Source organism: Pavona decussata, unplaced genomic scaffold, assembly GCF_977016875.1.
Source record: "Pavona decussata unplaced genomic scaffold, jaPavDecu1.1 SCAFFOLD_127, whole genome shotgun sequence".
NCBI classification, from domain to species: domain Eukaryota; kingdom Metazoa; phylum Cnidaria; class Anthozoa; order Scleractinia; family Agariciidae; genus Pavona; species Pavona decussata.
Window position 1 is genome coordinate 1,886,130 of NW_028145541.1, and position 17,663 is coordinate 1,903,792.

General features: G+C 39.6%; 2 protein-coding genes and 1 long non-coding RNA gene across 3 annotated transcripts; 2 read left to right on the top strand and 1 right to left on the bottom strand.

Annotated features, from left to right (window-relative positions):
* The first annotated feature begins 5,758 nt into the window (after positions 1 to 5,758).
* On the top strand, positions 5,759 to 7,285 carry LOC146469164 (uncharacterized). Its single transcript, XM_085123872.1, has 2 exons — positions 5,759 to 6,047; positions 6,535 to 7,285. Exons 1-2 carry the CDS (start codon positions 5,811 to 5,813, stop codon positions 7,189 to 7,191), a joined length of 894 nt encoding a protein of 297 aa, XP_084979998.1. The 5' UTR covers positions 5,759 to 5,810; the 3' UTR covers positions 7,192 to 7,285.
* A 519-nt stretch (positions 7,286 to 7,804) lies between these two features.
* Positions 7,805 to 17,634, bottom strand: LOC146469165 (cilia- and flagella-associated protein 45-like). Its single transcript, XM_085123800.1, has 15 exons — positions 17,518 to 17,634; positions 17,292 to 17,390; positions 16,907 to 17,003; positions 16,516 to 16,594; positions 15,677 to 15,743; positions 13,266 to 13,427; positions 12,581 to 12,667; positions 11,974 to 12,237; positions 11,538 to 11,645; positions 10,661 to 10,744; positions 10,062 to 10,175; positions 9,530 to 9,609; positions 9,267 to 9,380; positions 8,364 to 8,540; positions 7,805 to 8,221 (listed from the first exon to the last, which is right to left on the bottom strand). Exons 1-15 carry the CDS (start codon positions 17,518 to 17,520, stop codon positions 8,089 to 8,091), a joined length of 1,668 nt encoding a protein of 555 aa, XP_084979926.1. The 5' UTR covers positions 17,521 to 17,634; the 3' UTR covers positions 7,805 to 8,088.
* Positions 13,847 to 15,205, top strand: LOC146469166 (uncharacterized). The gene is made up of 2 exons (XR_014867325.1): positions 13,847 to 14,018; positions 14,223 to 15,205. It is a non-coding gene; the product is annotated as an uncharacterized LOC146469166 (long non-coding RNA).
* Positions 17,635 to 17,663: the final 29 nt, after the last annotated feature.

Below are 17,663 nucleotides of genomic sequence, written 5' to 3' on the forward strand. Positions count from 1 at the left end.
CAATAGATTTATAAGTGTAGACTAGATCCAAGTATTCATGCCAATAGCACAGAGGGATAAGGCCTGTGAGTGTTAGTCTGTTTTTATACGAGATACCAGTCCTGTAGGGTAGTGAGAGTATATATTTAGTTGCACGTCGTTGTATTCTCTCGATAATTTCGATCAGTTTGACTGACTGCGGGGCCCATACTTGTGAACTGTACGAGAGGTTGCTCATCACTAAGGCTGTATACAGTGCTTTGCGAGCAGATTGATTTTTGACCTCAAGTGTCGACCTACGAATAAAACCCAGCATCCTATTAGCGTTAGAGGCAGCCGCTAGTACTTGACTGTTCCATTTCAAGTCCTTACATACTAATATCCCGAGATCCTTTTGAGCATCAGTACGTTTGACTGGTGTATTTTGAAGTAAGTAAGGTGTTTCCACTAGATTGACATTTCTCGTTGTAGACATCACTGTACATTTAGACTGGTTGAGATCCATCCTCCAATCATGACACCATAAAGTGATTCGATCGAGGTCTTCCTGGAGTAGTCGTCCATCATCAGTGTTCGTGATGGGACGGTAGCACTTGGTGTCATCCGCGAATAGTGCTATGGAACTATTGACAGTGGCTATGGCCAGATCGTTGACATATATTAGAAACAATAATGGCCCTAGGATGGACCCTTGAGGTACTCCAGAGGGAACAGGGAGAATGTTTGATGTTTTACCGAGAACAGTTACTTTCTGAAATCTAAAATGTAAATAATCGGAGAACCAGCAGAGGAGACTGCCATTGATGCCAAATAGTCGTAGCTTTTTCAGGAGAAGCTGGTGGTCAACTCTGTCAAAAGCTTTCGCAAAGTCTAAGTAGATGGTATCAACTTGCACTCGTTTATCAAGCAGCTCACCAATTTCATTCAAGACTTGAAGAAGCTGCGATGTGGTTGATTTTCCCTTAAGGAAACCATACTGTAGATTGTGAAGCTGGCTAGAAATGTGCTTAATAAGATGATTGTATACTTAATTGTCTCTAAAAAATGCGTGGTTACTCCCAATTTTCTTTTTGGATTCCAATAGCCCCTGCTAAGATCTGTTTTGCCCATATTGTCATTAACCAAACAAAAATACTTCTTTATTTAGTGGGCACCGTCCTTAAATGTCGTAAATGATCCATCGATTCATATTTGCAGTTATTCCTTCCACTTGGTTCCTGTTGATGTTGCTCATCTGCTAATCGATAACAAAAAGGCTTCTGATATCCTAAGTATGCAGTGTGCGCACTTATAATGCTTCGCGTTCCCCTTTTAAGCTCCACTGCCGAGTAAGTGCCTCCATCCCACCTTCCCTGAATAAGCACCACACACGGAAGCAAAGACACTTAAGCAACGCCTTCAAATCCCCCGTGGTTCACATGGTTCATGCTCAGCTAAAATGAAATAAAAACTCCAAACACTCTAAGATAAATGAACGAGCGCCACTAACTTGCGATCAAGCCCAATTTCAACAGCGCTCAGTGCCTCTTATTTATCGCTCGTTCAATTGGGCTTTGAAGTTTTTCGTTTCGCGTTTCCAAAAAAGCAATGAAAAAGGTTTTCCAGGATAAACGAAAATGGAGCCTTGTCGCATGTTAGAGCGCCGCCGCATCCCTTTTTGAAAAAATACGTGAGTGTTCCTATTACAATTTACACAAGACAAAGCCAAAGAAACCGTAGCTTGGGTAATGATTTGATTTGATGTTAACGACAAAAATACTTCTTTTGGTTGGCCTCACGGATTTGAGTCTGTGACTCAGTTTACTTTAAATATATATTTGCTGCATTAGGGTTATATTATTTTCTATCGAATTTAGGAGTTCTTGTTTAGTTCGAATCACCCTGAATCAAAGCGAATTGTGTTGTGAATAAAGTAGTAGATCATTTATTATCACTGATCCTTCTGGGTCTGTGTGTTAAAGTAGCACCAAGGTCCGGGGGGGGGGGGGGGGGGTGGGAGGTACTCAATAAATTTTTCTACGGACAGGCTTCGCTCCGAACCCCAAACCCTTACACTCTGATATATCATTTTTGACAGAAAAGACAACCCTTTCATGTACCTTCTGTACAAAATGTTACCCCTTTCATACACGTTCAGTATAAAAACTGTATCTTTTCTTAGTGGCTCTGATCGAGATATTTTGACACTTTTAAATACGTAAATAACAGTCCCATACCCTTTTCTATACTTCAGCTAGTAAAATCCCTCCCCTTTTATTAACCTCTAGCTCAAAAAGGTGCCTCAAGGAAGATAATATGTGCACCTTTTACAATATTGAGGTGGAAAGCCTAGTCCATCTTTTATGGTTTTACAAGGCGACGTCCTGCTTCTGGCCTTGTTGCAAGCAATAGCTTATTACTGTAAAAGGCATGACAGATTTAGTGGCTATCAACCTTGCTCAAGCCATAATATTGGGCCTAAAGCCTCATTCTTTCAGAAATAAACAAGTGCACCTCTTTTTCTTAATCGCAATATATTTTATTTGGCTCAACAATTCAATTTTTTTTATTTTTCACACGTACAACGAGATTCAATACAATACATAAAAAACATAAACATTTATATTACAAAGGAGTATTAAAAAGAATTAGGATAAATTTGTTTGGTTTAGTGTGAGCAGTGCCCAAAGGAGCAACAAAATGCAGGATAAAGACCCTGATATACAAAATGTTTTGTCTTTCCTAGCCTCCTTCCTGTGATGAGAGGTATCAAATTGTCTCGTGTGCTTTGCCTGTCACGAAGTTAAAATTGATACTCTCAGCCATGCTTCCATAAGCCATGTGATTTTTCCTCCTATAATTTAATTTAACTTTCCGCTTAATAAAAGTTCTGTATTGTATTTGATTGCTGTAACTGTAGCGTGCCAGTAATAGTGTTACAACTGTACTGTAATGTAATTATAAATGAATTAATTTTAAAAGTATCGGGAATATTGTCAATATTGTAAGTAATGTAGGTATTGTAAGTATTGTTTAGTGTCAGAATTGTAAGCATTGTTAGTATTGTGCGCGTGGTAAAAGTATTGTCAGTAGTGCGAGTATTGTTAGTATTGTAAGTAGCTATTTATAGCAAAAATGGTGCCTCTATCGGGCGGAGCCTCCCCCTATAGACCATTTTAGGTAGTACCAGAGCTCCCCCCCCCCCCCCCGGCACCAAGGAGTTGCAATAATAGCTTTATTATATACGTGCAAACGTATGTTGTATATATGGCCTTAACCTGCACCACAGCGAAGACTAGTTTCTTAACTGCTTTGATCGCATTCTTTGTAAGCAGTATGGATGTGTCTCCAGATCTGCGACGAAAATATAAAGGACCGAATTTCAAGCGGCAGTTATAACGTCAATATTATTACTCAATTTTAAAAATGGTTTGGGCATGTTAAAGTGCCCCTAACCCTTCAATTTTTTTTCTTTTGGTAGATCTCCATATCTTTCAAGAACTCATTTTCGAAAACTTTTTTAAGAAATATAGAATCCTTTTTTTTTACGAGCGCTAGAAGTGAAGGCAGTCTTGTCGATATTTTCACCTATCGTTTGCATTAGTCCCCCACTCGGCCAAATGTGTCAAAATATGGAGCGCGACGTGAGAAAAAGACATCGTGCAAAAATATCCGAAGATTCGCGGTAATGCTTCAATTGTAAACAGAGAAAATGGTTGAGAAATGTGTGGTTTTTGGATGCAGCAACTCTCGAAATGTAGAGAAAGGAATCAGCATGCATAACATTCCTTCCTTCCTTCCTTCCTTCCTTCGTGCTTTTAGCCTCCCACGCAGACGTTCTTAGGGGTTCATCACGCGTTCCTGCCCCACGAACGTCTGCTGAAACGAACAGCCACTTCCGTTCGTCGACTGCGGACCAATCAGGAGCCGTTTCCCAACTTTGGGTAAACTCGTGTTTGATATTAAAAATATTACCCGAGACAGGATGGCGGACTTAAATGTGGTTTTTGGCCCGGGTTTTTCGGTCATGTGTGCCAAACGTTTGGTATAAGGGAGTTGAATGCGTATGAAAGAGAAGTCATAGTGCAATTTGCGCAGAAGAAAACTGATGTGTTCATAAACCTTCCAACTGGTTATGGAAAGTCACTTATTTATCAAGCTCTATCGTTTGTTTACAATTCAATATTCTTGAAGCTGCTGGTCACTGATTGTTGTTGTGGTTTTGCCGCTTGTAAATCTTATGAAAGACCAGGTAGACAAACTGGCAAATCTTGGAATTCATGCCGCTTCTCTCAGTGAAATCACTGAAGAAAATGCAGGGTGTTGTGGAAGGAAAAATTTCAATCGTATATGCACGTCCGGAAGCAAAAATATCTCCACGGGTGATGATTTCCGTTGTTTAGCAGTATGTGATTGGCTTTACTTGTCATAATGAGTCAATGCTGATTGGTCTGTTCAGACAAAGGCAATTTGCCGACGAACGGAAGTGGCTGTTCGTTTCAGCAGACGTTCGTGGGCAGGAACGCGTGACGAACCCCTAAGAACGTCTGCGTGGGAGGCTATCGTGCTTTGGAATGGTGTCCTTTTCTAAGGTCACAGCTAAGAAAGTGTCAAATATCGGACGCTTCTCATTGGCTCGTTCCTAATGAGCCCACGAGACAAAAATTTGTCCAGGGGGGCTTAAAGCGCGAAAAAATTTAAAAATTTCAGTAACTTTTAGCGCTGGTAAAAAAAAAAAAAAGGATTCAATATTTCTAAAAAAAATTTTCGAAAATGAGTTCTTCACAGATATGGAAATCTACCAAAAGAAAACAAATTGAAGGGTTAAGGGCACTTTAATTATTATTTCACTATGAAACATACATCATAATGTCTACTTGAAGATAATAGTAAATAGATTAAGATTGAGCATTCTCAACAGTAGATTTCATTTGACTTATTGCCCTATAGGAGTTTATACATAGAATCGAAAGTTGGAGCTACCTTATATACTAAACAATTATTCACCGAATGGGAAGTAAATATTCAGTCTAAATTTTAACCGAGCTGAAAGGCGGCAGTGAATATAATCATTGACATCATTCAAAACTGCATGATACATACGTAAACTTTATTTTCACTCGAATTTGAGAGTTGTACTGCCGATAGCTAGTGTCTTCGAGCAGAATTAAAAGAAATACATAAACAAAACCAAACAAAAAAAAGGAATATAAATAAAATGTGTACTAGAATGCGAAACTGAGATCTGATAGTCTTATTGATAAGGATTAGCATGTTATAATTTCCAATTTGCATCCCCCTTAAATTTGTTCATTTGCCGACAAATTCGTATTTTCTCTGGGAGAGAATTCCACAGTTTTGCAGATAGATACCTAAAATTAAAGAGTCCAACCCATGGGTTGTAGTCCTAAGTTTAGGCAGGGCAAAAATGTTTCTGCCCCGAAGGTTGTAGTTAACAGACTCAGCGGAGGCTAAACATTTCCTCCGTGTAGTTCGGATACTTTGATAGAAACAGGCTCTTATAAGTTATGAAAGTACTCGCTAGGTACATGTAGTCGGGGGCTTCACCCACTGGGCCAATAAAAGTTAGAAACACACTACCCAGGTTTGGCTGAAGTCTATAAACGCGGAGCAGGATGTTCTTTACCCTACGACGATCTTGAACAAATAATCTTAACCTTCCTCATTAAGAAAACTACTTCCATCATGCATTGCGATCGGAATTCGTGTTTCTAACGTGTTCACGGATAGCATTTTTTTTCTTTTTAGATGCCATAAATAAACTGATCCTTGAAACTTGAACTTCCGTTCAGGAATAAGAAAGTTGTGTTGCCTTGTTGTCTCTAGTAACAATGTCGAATTTCAAGCGTTTGTTTGTGGTATTTGCTCTCTTTGCCGCCAATTCAAATTTTGGCGCAACTCTGCGGCATGCTCAACTATCCGTGACAGGCTACGGATCGCTTGAGATTGCTATGATGCGACATGGAGAGAAGTACGCCACTAACAGAGCTTGCTACCGGTGGGAAGATGTTTCACCGTTATATCACGGCTTGACCCATGTTCGAGGACTGAACGATAAAAGAGGAAAGGTAACTTTTTTTTATTCGGGCAGTGATTTCTTGTACAGGATAGCCCTTCACATAGGAAAGGAAGGGACCGTAAAACTGGCGAAATACTACGTCCAAAAAATCCCTACAAAAAACCCAAGAGTCAAATGTTTTCGTACTTGCGGTGAATACAGCATGAGGAACTGATACTTTGCGGAACAAACGCTTAAGACAAACGTAGTATTTTCTTCAAGTACAGAGGAGATTGCAACGGGATTCGTTAACCTCTGTAGCATGAAACTGATCTAAATGAATTCTCTCGTTATTTTGTCAGTCCCTCGGAACGTTTTTGACTCCCTTTTCGGCATAAAAACATTCGAAACAATTCTTTAAAATAATTTGATTACCCAGGCTGTTGTAATTACTGACCTCATTCTTGTACTGTATACATTCTGTTTGTTGTGTATTTCACCCGGGGGAGTGAATCATAACTGGATTGATCATTGTTTCGTTCCTTGTGTGATTTAAGGTACACTTCAAGGTCAGCGTCCCGGTTATAATTTACCTCGCCGTCGATTCACGCTATTCATATATCCATGGAGACGACTACGAAAACACCGGAGATGTTTTGATGTTAGGGGGGGGGGGGGGGTGCCATAAAAGGGTCAAGTTCCCAATCTACAGGAGCAAGAAAGTTTACGGTCCGGGTTTGGTGACGGTGAATTTTAAGTCTCGTCGTATGACAGGCATCTTCCTCCGTGGTAACCCCTATCAAGTGCGCCCATATGCTGAGCTAAAAGTCATTTTCCCCCGCCACACCCCGCGCGAGATAAGCATGGTACGAGAGGGGGAGAAATTCAGCACCAACCGGGCATGTTACACAATGGTTGATATCCCTCCGAAATACTATGGACTGACGCATCTCCGCGGCCCGAACAACGAGAGAACCATCACCTTTGCTGTGAACGTACCCGTGATAGTGTACGTGGCTATCGACTCCCGCCTGCATCACCAGAACATTCTTCCCTCGACATTCAAAGCCACCGGAGAGAAGATTGTACATGGGGGATGTCACGCTCGCACCGACTTCCCTATATACGAGCGGAAATACCCGAGCGGGGGAACTGTGATCATCCCACTAAGAGAGTCTCGGATGCTGACGGTTATGGTAAAACCGCTGATCTGATTGATTTATGGCTGCGTGTAATCGCTGGAATGTTTGTTATATTTACTTGCTCTTAAAATAAAGTTCCAGCCATGCAGAAGAAACTGGCTGTCAGCTTTTTTACTATAGCCCAACCCCACCCCCCCCCCCCCCTTACCCTGAACAATCTAAGTGCCCATATCTGCAGCTTTCTCTTTTAAAATGGGGTGGAGGGGAGTCAACAATGAAGCAAGCGTTTCACCAGCAAAAGAGAAAATCTTTCAACACTAAATATACTGCAAAAAAGTGTACTAGGAAGGAAGCTCTGTCTAACTCGGTACTTTTCATAAAGGCAAAAAAGCCAGCTAGCTGTATCAGTAACTTGCAGATATAAGTAGCCTGCGTGCAGGCGTCTCGTATTTCTCCCCACGTCCGTTTTTCAACGTAGGAAGAAATACGAGACGTCTGCACGCAGGCTAGATATAAGTTGCAGTTGTGCTTTGCCTACGGTTTACTTCAATGGTTTCTCTTGGCATGTTGTTGTGCAAGACTCATTGTCGAATACTGCTGAGGATTAATTAGAAAGAATAAACAGCTAGCTTTACCTTTCTAGCCTTTTCCGCGCATTTAAAGAAAATTTAACAAGACGTTGGCATTTTTTTATCACGCTCATTATTTAATTATTTCGATAGCATGCTCTTTGTACATGTGGTATGAACACAGCTTCTCTGTAAAAAAATGAAAATATTTACAGTGTAAGATAAATGCGACCAAGTAACACAATCACTTGTTGAAATTCCGTTCTTCCTCTATAAGCAATTTCTAAACGTAAAAGTGACATCTTTTACTTAATTCAAAGTTGAAGCGACAGAATGCCTCAGTACTCTTATTATATTTAAGACTAACGTGAATTTGAGAAAAAAAGAATTAGATGGCGAATCAATACATCCGGGACAGTGAAGGCGGTGGAGCCTCGATTCTGCGAGCAACCTCGTTACAGTATTTGTCGGGAACACCAGCCCCTCTTAATTCCTGGAGTTTTCTCTTCTTGATTTCGTCCAATTTCTGTCGCCTGAAAAATACAATAAATAAATAAATTAATAAAATGAATGGCTTGTTAAAAGCAGTCTCGACTTTTCTACTTTTCAACTTACCAGCATAATTAAAAAAAAACACCTCTAAACAAACAAACAAAACAAATAAGACTGTCATACCTAGCTTTGGCTTCCTGGTCCAACTTGATTCCTTCTTCAAAGAAAGCGTTTCTAGCTTTGACTTTATCTTTCTCCTTTTCTCGTATCTGTTGACGGACTTCTTCCGCGTGCTGATGGCGCCGGATATTCTGGATTCTGTCACCTTCTTCGTCTTTTATTGTCTGTTCTTCTTGTGCCCTGTAGACATGAACATCCAGTTTTTAAAACATCCTCTCTCTTTGCAATTACACAGCAAACGTAAGTAACACAGGTTGTACATTTTCCCGCGCTTGGCTCTGGTTGCATGTTTTCCTGCCTTTGGCACCGGTTGTATGTTTTCCCGCGCTTAACACCGGTTGCACATTTTCCCGCGGTTGGCACCGGTTGCATGTTTTCCTGCCCTTGGCACCGGCTGCATTTTTCCCGCGCTTGGCACCGGTTGTTTATTTCCCGCGCTTTGCACCGGTTGCATTTTCTCCCTTAAAAAGGTGCCATGTTTTCCCGCCCTCGGCAAATGTCTTCCCGCGCACGGCACTGGTAGTTTGTTTCTCGCGCTTTGCACCGGTTCCCCACCGATTACTTGTTTTTCCGCGCTTGGCACCGGTTGCATGTTTTCCCCCGTTTGCACCGGTTACATGTTACCCTACATTTGGCACCGGTTGCACATTTTCCCACGCTTGGCACTTGTTGTATTTGTCCTCGTTTCGTTATATATGTCGCATGCCTTTTTCTCCGAGATTTCATGGATGTAATTTTAGGAGTCTGCACAGAGGATGAAACACTCTTGACCAAACATCATTGCTCAAAACATACCTTGTGTACGAAGTTAAGGAGAAACATTTTTAAGGCAACATTTTTCATGTTTCCGCAGGAAAGTTTCTCCAGTTAACGTTAGAGAGGGCCTGAACAATTAATGCAACTCACCTTAAAACCCGTTCGAACTCCGCCCTGTCTCTTCCAGCTTGTACAGCCAAAAAGTGCTCTTTATTCTTGACCTGATCCTCGCGAGCTCTACGTAGCATTTCCTCTGTTGCTTTCCTGCAAAAGTGGGAATTTGTGTTGAAGTTAGTCGGACACATTGTTAAATAACTATTCTGAGAATACTGTGAGTAGCGCGGAAAGTCAAAAGCAATTCTCCTTTGCCTTGGTTTGTTTCAGATGGGTTTTTTAAACAACGAATTACGTACTTTTTCTCTGCTTCTTCTTTTTCTTTTCTTCTCCATTCTCGCTCAGCCTCCTCTTGATTTCGTTTGGCTCTAAGAGCATCCTAGAAAAAAAAAAAGAAATTCAACGTCACTTTGCAATGTGGTTTTTTCTCTTTTATGAAAGATTCCATAAACCCTCGTTCCCTTAAACTCCCTCTGGTCAGGAGTTAGACTCCACAATTCAGAAACGCGTTTTCGAACTTTGAAAACGCACTCAAATTCCATCTGATACTCACCATAACTCACTCATCGATACATTTCAGAAAAAAAAAATAACCTCAAAGTGCATCAAAGTTGAGATAAAGGTGCGTTTTCAAATGAGGCTCTTGTTCAGCGAGTGCTGGTAAGGGTGAAAGAGCAGGGGGAAGCATAATCCTTATCAGTAATGAACATCATCAACCTTCCTTTTTTCATTGTCAATCAGACAAGCAATCAATAAGGAGCCGAGTTTTCACATTTTGCACTAGAGCTGATAAAACCTTCTTGAACCGGAAAAAAATTATTCCCAACGTACCTTTTCCGCTTGCTTGTCCTTAGCTCTCTCCTGCTGAGCACGAAGACGAGCAATTTCTTTTTCTTTCTCAATTCTAGCAGCTTCCAATTCTCGCTGATAGGCTTCCTCTCTTTGCTGCACAAAAATACACACAAACCAATAAATAAAGATTTTCAAAGACATTCAGAATAATTCTGAAGTTCTCAAGGAAATGATTATGCTCCATACGGACCTTCAAAATCATGAGAGATTTCGGGGAAAGTATCGTCATTGACTGATTTTACGTGGACTTTTCATTTCTCACATTGGTTTGAGTTTAAATATTTTTGGAAAGTATGTCAGTTAAGACTGTAATAGCTCACATTTTTCAACCTGAAGTAAGAAATTGGTCTTGTAAGAATGAATTGGAGAAACATCGAAGTTTTCAACCTGCAGGCATAAGACTCACACCTTAAGTGTGAGAGTTAGCAGGTATAAGTTGCTAAAAGTCGAAACAGGCTGACTGAAGTAGCCTGAAAGTAACGATTAACAACAGGCTGCTAAAAGTAAGAGCAGCGAGAGTTGTTACTTTCGAAACTTCATGGCAAAGTGTTAATTTTACACAATTATGTAGTACATACCGCTTTCTCCTTTAAATAATTCATGACTTTGATGTCTTCCAGTTGTTCCTGCTCTTTTTTGCGTTCTTTCAGAACTTGCATCTCCTTAAAGAGTAAACAAGATAACATAAAATTGTCAGGGGCACCCAACGACAGTTTTCTAGATCCAGTCCTTTGAAACACAACTTTAGGCTATGTGGCCTTGCTTTTAAAGCTCTGTAGGTTCATTTCAGGCCGCGCAAAAATATTTTTATCTGTTTGGTCATTCTAGGGGAACTTGAGTATTTTCGAAATTTCAAGGGTTTTTTTGTCCATTTCCCGAAAATCTTATCAAACCTTAGGTCTTATTTCTTATTTTCAATTTTAAAGGGGCAGTGTCACATTTTTTGTGTCATTTTGAATAGCTAAAAAAACATATTTGCATTGGTGCAATGGTCAAAATAATTATCCAGTTGTGTTAGCAATAACCCTATCAGTGCACAGACACTATAGTATTAATTATCTTTGGCTGCGGATGGCTAGGATGGAAATGGATTGCAACTTGAAAAAAATGGCCAATTTTTTCAAGTTGTAGAGAAGTCACTAAAACCTAATTATAGTTTGTTCTTTCTCAGAGGAATCCCTTAGTATTTTCTCCCCAATGCTCTAAGAACGATTTCATGTTAGAAAAAAGGTTCTTCCTCAAATATTTGAGCTGTTGTTACCAAAACACAGCCAAATCGCTATGACAGTACCCCTTTAAGACAAAAAAGTCACATACATGTACAGTACGCGTCTCTACCACAAAACCCTCCAATTGGCATGTTGCACAACCCAAAACGTTGTCTTGTATTTTAGCCCTTCAACTACCTTTCATACCTCACTACTGATAATCAACAGGTATAGAATGAAAGAATACCTCATTAGCTTTAGCTACATCTACCATCAAGTTTCTTTGTACTTCACGCTTCTTGATCAGGTTCTCCATGTCCTCTTTTTGCAATTTATCCAGATATTGTAACATTGCCTAACAAGGAACAAAATACTGTCAACACCTTCCACTCTACATGTACCTTTCAACTGTAGCATTAAGGCGCCCCAGTTTAAATGTCAAACTTTAAATGTGCCAAACCTAATGTGCATGAGCCAAAGCTTTTGTTTTTCCTAATTTGCATTAGGCTCAACAACAAGTAAAGTTTGACGTTTAAACCGTGCCCAAGAAATCTGGAGATTTGCTTTTCCATGTAACTGACACCCCCCCACCTCCTGCCCTCCTCTCTGCTGTATTCTGTTCATGACTACCCACCCACTCCACTCAAAATCTACAACCATTTACTTTAGGAATTTTAAAGTACCTTTGTTTCTTGGTCCTTTTTCTCGCCATCAAGCAGCCTCAATTGAACTCTATCAGTAATTTGCTGCTGCAGAACCTGAGCTCCCTTAAGTCTTTCAAAGTGTGCTGCTTTTTCTCTCTCCTCATACTCATTCAGGGCTTTGCATCTCTCTACCTCCATCATCTCATCAAGGCGTTTTTCTTCATCCAGCTGCTCTTTCTTGATCTCGACTTTTTCAATGAGCTGTGCATCACGGATTGCATGACATTTAGCATTCAGTATGAGCTGCAACGGAATAAAACAGTCATGGGTTAAGATACAGTATCAGATGTCTTTAATTTTTTAGTTTTATTTTTTGGAGGCACAATGGTCCAGTAGTAACTGAGCTGTTCTTTTTAAGTTTTGTTATTAATTTTACAGTAAGTTGCATAGTATTGTGGCAGCTTATACCCCACTGGGACTGGAGAGAGTAAAAATCCTCAAATGTCAACTCTCAAATGAAAGCCATTGATAAGTTAATTTCTGTGGTTTATGATCATATTATTTAGTTTCTTCATCTTTTCTGAAGTTGAAATTAAAATCAAAAGAACATCAGAAAAAAAGGTAAATATTAGACAAATTTTGATACCTCATTAAGCTTCTTGATTTCATCTTCTTGTTCCTCCATCTGTTCTTGTGCCTTCTCTAGCAATGTACCACTCTTTTTCTGTTGTTCCTAAAGTTATTAGGGGAAAGAGTTTCAATAACATAATTATACAAATGAAAATCAACAAAAGTATGGCTTAAAACCGAAGAGTGTGGAGACAAGCCTTTATCCACAAATTGAAAATTAGGTACATCCAAGCAGTATGGTTTTAAATGAAAGGGTCTGTTCATAGCCAATAACATGCACACTAAGGAAATAGTGGAATTGTGCAAATAGGCAATTTTTTAGTTGCTTTTAGTGAGGCTGTTAGTGCAAAGCTTTTACCATGATAATAATGTTTGTGCAAAGTGTGCCTATATAGAAGTTATGGACAGTGATTCTGGCCGGGAAATTACAAAGGTGTTGGTGTTGTTGTGGCATGCGAGCAAGCTCTCTTAAGATCAGCTGCGAGAGGATTAGGGCAGAAGAATGCCCCAACCCTATCGTGGCTGACCTAATAGAGAGCTTGGTCGCAGGCTATTGTTGTTGGTTTACATTAGGAGAGGAAACAGAAACTCTTAAGGGGGGAAGGGGGTGATAAATTAAATTCCTAAAGGCAACGCAGTTAAAATATCAATGTCACCCATGGCAGGGTATGGATGTTTCCTGCAACCACCAAATAATTTACCTGCTCCAGATCAGAAGGCTGAGCATTCTCTTTCCTCTTTAGCTCCATAGTCTGCATAAAGTTCTTTCGTTCTTCTGAAGCATTCTGCTCATACTCTTTTCTCCTTTTAATCTCCTCCATGGCAAATTCTCTTTCCTCTTGTGTAGGGACATGCGATGCTGACTGAAAATTATATATATATAAAAAAAAAACATTTTTAACATGACTTGTTTTATTAAAGGATTCATGTAAATTATGTGCTATCATGTATAATCTAAAACCATGCTCAAACTTGGATCAACACTTTCAGCTCCCATATCAACATCCATATTCTTGTCACAGGGTTGTCACTAAAATTTCAAGTTGCCGGGTAAATACAACAAGTAGGAGGGGAATCAAACAGCAAGGAATTTCTTTCAGTTCTATTTTTCTTCTATATTCCAATAAAAGTAGCCGGGGACCACACTCATAGTAGCCGGGGGAAATCCCCGGCCCCTGGCTCTTAATGACAGCCCTGTTGTCAATATTTTCTATTAATTACTTCTTATCTTACTAGTAGGAAGAATTCAATTAAGGTAATACTTATAGGGAAGGAAGGTCGAATTTTTCTCAAATAATTTTTTTTAGATAATTGTTGAAACAAGAAAGGGATGCAAATTTTCGTGAAAACAGCCGTTAGAAATCTTAAAAAGAACGCGAGCTATCTGAAAAACAAAGTTTTGTAGGAAAAGCGGTGAGCGAGTGAAGGTGTCATAATCCAATTTATGCGGGACTGTGTTGAGATATTACGCGGGAAAATTTACCCGCGATCTCGAATAACCGGCAAATTTGCATATTTTTGTCTACATCGTGTTCATCGCATGTCACGGCGTTGTATGTAAAATTTTACTGTGAAACAGCGTTCCATTTTGGATTCAAGCATTGCGTAAAAGGTTGTGATGAAGAAAGCGAAACTAGAAAAGTCGCCTTGGGTGACAGTTAAGAAAAAACCGGGTCGAAAAATCATTTGACGAAGCCAAAAAAATTCAGCTGGCGGAGAGTGAAAAGGGTTCTTGGTACAACCAGTCAGATTTTCTATAACTGCCTCGGCAGCAGAGAAATTCGAGGACGAAAAAATTGGATAGTGGGGAGTCGAACATCAGTTCGGAGTCCGAAATCGAAGATGCCGGCGACAATCCAGCCACTTTCGCCGTTGTTGACCGGCTGAAAATAAGCAGCGAACCTCAGCGCGAAGCCTCGTGTACTGATAGCGGTGAGAAGTGCGTGCCTCGTGTCAACTCCGCTGGGGCTGCCAGTTTCATGTTCTGCGTCTATCTGCCGTTTTCTTCTTTGTTTTGGTTTCGCCGGTGGCTCTCTCGCGCCAGACTTAACTTTTCCCATACAGAAATCGCTTTACATTATTACAGTAACACTAAATGCTTACAGAACTCCCCACGGAATGCTTCTTTGTGTTTGATTGGCCGGCGGCTTGAGCGCGTTGACAAGTATTTTAATGAGGTGCGAAAACTCGGAAAATGTTTCAAGGCCGAAAACACGGCTTTTGTTTTTGCGCGAATTCCCCATCTTCAAATGAATTAATAGGGTATGTAGATTTGCCAGATTTCAACGAAATTTGGCCAAAATGGTCATCAGATATTAATGCATCAAAGTGTGTCAGGCTTTTACGAAATTCAAAATATTTTTCCCGTGACGTGTTAACATCTGACGGGACTACAAAAATTTTCCATTGTCCATCTTTAGAATGGGTTTTCTCACAAACCAATAGGAATAAAGAAAAAGCCTGACACACTTTGTTAGCCTATTATCTCCTGATTGATATTGTGCAGTCTGTTTGGTTGTGCGCCTTTACGTGAGAGTGGGTAATTCAGTTAAGTACACGTCGCTAGTATTGAGTTTGCAGGCCTCTGAGCGCTTATGCATCCAACAAAATAAAAAAACAGTGATATTTTCGCAAACTTCAATTTATCAGCTTTACAGTGATATATAGGTTTCCGTGGTTTTATTGAAAGCAGCGCGCGTACGCTAGATTTCCCTGAAGGCACTCGCGAAACATGGAAGTAACCTTAAAAAGCGACACATTTCATTTCTGGTGATCATTTTCTTTGTTCTCAATTGACCTAAATGCTTAATCAAGGAGTGATATTGTAAAGAGAAATTATATGCTGATCAGTACTGGGACTTACATGGTTAACTCAAACTCTCAATACCTTGAACTAAAGGCAGTTCCACTTAAAGCTTCTTTTATTACAGTAACACAAACTTTTTCCTGACCCGACCAATTTTGCTTTTCCCTTCATTGCTGAAATTATTGGAGAGTCTTTTTATAAACTTATTTAGGGGTGTCTGATATGGAAACTGTACAGTTGTGATCTCTGGCCCACTTCCACAAATCTCACTAAAAGTTTTCAAAAAGATGCTCTTACTAAACTCACCTTTATTCGGTGAAATTCTCCGACCTCTAGAATTATACTCCTCCCTGAAGGATCTTCTTTAGGGACTCTACACAAAATTAAACAGATTCTTTCAATCATAAATACAGTAATTCAAAAAGGTACTTGTAATTACTGACTTTCTCTCCTTTTAGCAAATTTTGAAAAGCATCCAGACAGTCTACCAAAAAAAAGCTGTCTTCATGAGCTAAAAACCTGGAACAGCTGAAGAAATATTGTGTTCAGAGCTGACCAGATTAATTATGTCTGTTGCCTTGGTAGCATGCAATAAAACCTGTAAGATGCCTATAAACATTTTAATAATGTTTTTGCAGCATATTTTGTATTTGCTTTGAAGGGCTGAGAGCATAACTGTTTAATAGGTTGCATTTAGGTTGATTTTTGGTTTCACTCAAGAGAGCCTAAATTTTTCCGTGGCCTTTAATTTGGTCACTAAGTAAATCACTCAGTGTTTTTGCACTGGTTTATGGTTTTTGAGAAAAATGAGGTTAAATACTGAGTCAGTGAAAATGAAAACAAAGACACTTAGGAGCGGAAAAAACAGAGCAATTTTCTTTGATTAAATTGAAGGCCACATAAGACACTTTTGCGTGAAACAAAAAATCAACCTAAAATTCAACATACAGGATGGTTATGTTCTCGGTCATTCAATTGGAGAATCAAACTAAAGTCAATTTCCTTTCACAGACACCTTGCTAAAAGCTAGCAGATACATCTTTGCACCTTAGCAGAGTTGGTACCATGAATACTTTCGTCCAGACAGCCAAAGCAGTTTGAACTGTCCATCTCAAGTAGAGAGAGCTCAGTGTCAATTATCTAACCTTAGTCTTCTGATCAGATCCTTTGTTATCACTTGAATTGTTTCTGGTTCATCAGATTTCTTACCAGAAGATCCTTTACCTGAAAATATGCCATAACTGTTAGCCATTAATTACCTACACTGCAACATGTGCAACGCCTTTACCTAATAGCCACTTTGGTCAACAACAAACTAACTTAGAGGTCTCCACAACTGAGGAAGCGTGATAGTAACTTTCCAAAACTTTCAGGAATGCCAGTGTTTCCCTAAAATTCTCCTCATCTGTGCGAAAAGAAACATTATTGAATGTGCACACAAATAGAGAAACATTCTCACTGGAAAATAACATTTCCACAGGCTTGTTTCAAGTGAGAACCTTATATGAAACACAGCATCACTCCACGTCAACTTACCACTCCTTCTTCTGGATGATCTTTCAGATAATGCAGTTGCAAAAGCGTCTTCTTCACCGGGTATTGTCTTCTTTGGGGAAGCAAATAAAGATTCATCCTGACAAAAGAAAGAAATGTCATGGATTGTCCATCCTTTTACACCCAAAATACATGTTATAATACTACAAACGAACTCGAAAGTTCTAAGGATTTGATGGCTTTCAAAAGTACCGTTAAAACATAATGCTCCTATAAATTTCGACTTAAAATTTATCAGCTTACTCTTAAGCTTAAATTCGGTACATTTTCTTTGCGACCTGATATATCAATATATCTGATATATCGATATTGGCATTTCTATGTTTAAACTTCAAAAACATAGAGAACTTGCTTCTCCAAAACTTACCACTGTGGACGTCTTATTTACGGTATGATACTGTCTTGTCCATGATTTTCTAGATGCGTTTGATCCGGCGGATTCTACCGAGCCGACAGTACTGTTTGGCTGTGGAGAAATCGATTCAAAACAGCACGTAAAAATCACGGATTTTTAGACAACATGACACAAAAGGACGATTGTTATCGCGTTGAGAATAACTTAGATCTACAAATAACTAGAAACTTGTACTGACCATCGTTTAAAAATCTTTTTCTCGCAGACTGTTTTCTCTAGTGCGACGTGAGTCCAAAATGGCGAGTCCCCGGTTGCAGATGTGAAGAAATATTGCTTTGTTTCCAAGACAACTAAACTGAACAACAACCGCTACAGTCTGGGACT

What these genes read in the sequence shown, in the direction of transcription:
- LOC146469164 (XM_085123872.1), top strand. Translation starts at nt 5,811, where the DNA reads ATGTCGAATTTCAAGCGTTTGTTTGTGGTATTTGCTCTCTTTGCCGCC. An exon ending in TGAACGATAAAAGAGGAAAG is followed by an intron (nt 6,048 to 6,534) that starts GTAACTTTTTTT and finishes GTGTGATTTAAG; the next exon opens with GTACACTTCAAGGTCAGCGT.
- LOC146469165 (XM_085123800.1), bottom strand. An exon ending in ATGTAGCTAAAGCTAATGAG is followed by an intron (nt 10,745 to 11,537) that starts GTATTCTTTCAT and finishes TTACTCTTTAAG; the next exon opens with GAGATGCAAGTTCTGAAAGA. An exon ending in GAGTTCGAACGGGTTTTAAG is followed by an intron (nt 8,541 to 9,266) that starts GTGAGTTGCATT and finishes TCATGTCTACAG; the next exon opens with GGCACAAGAAGAACAGACAA.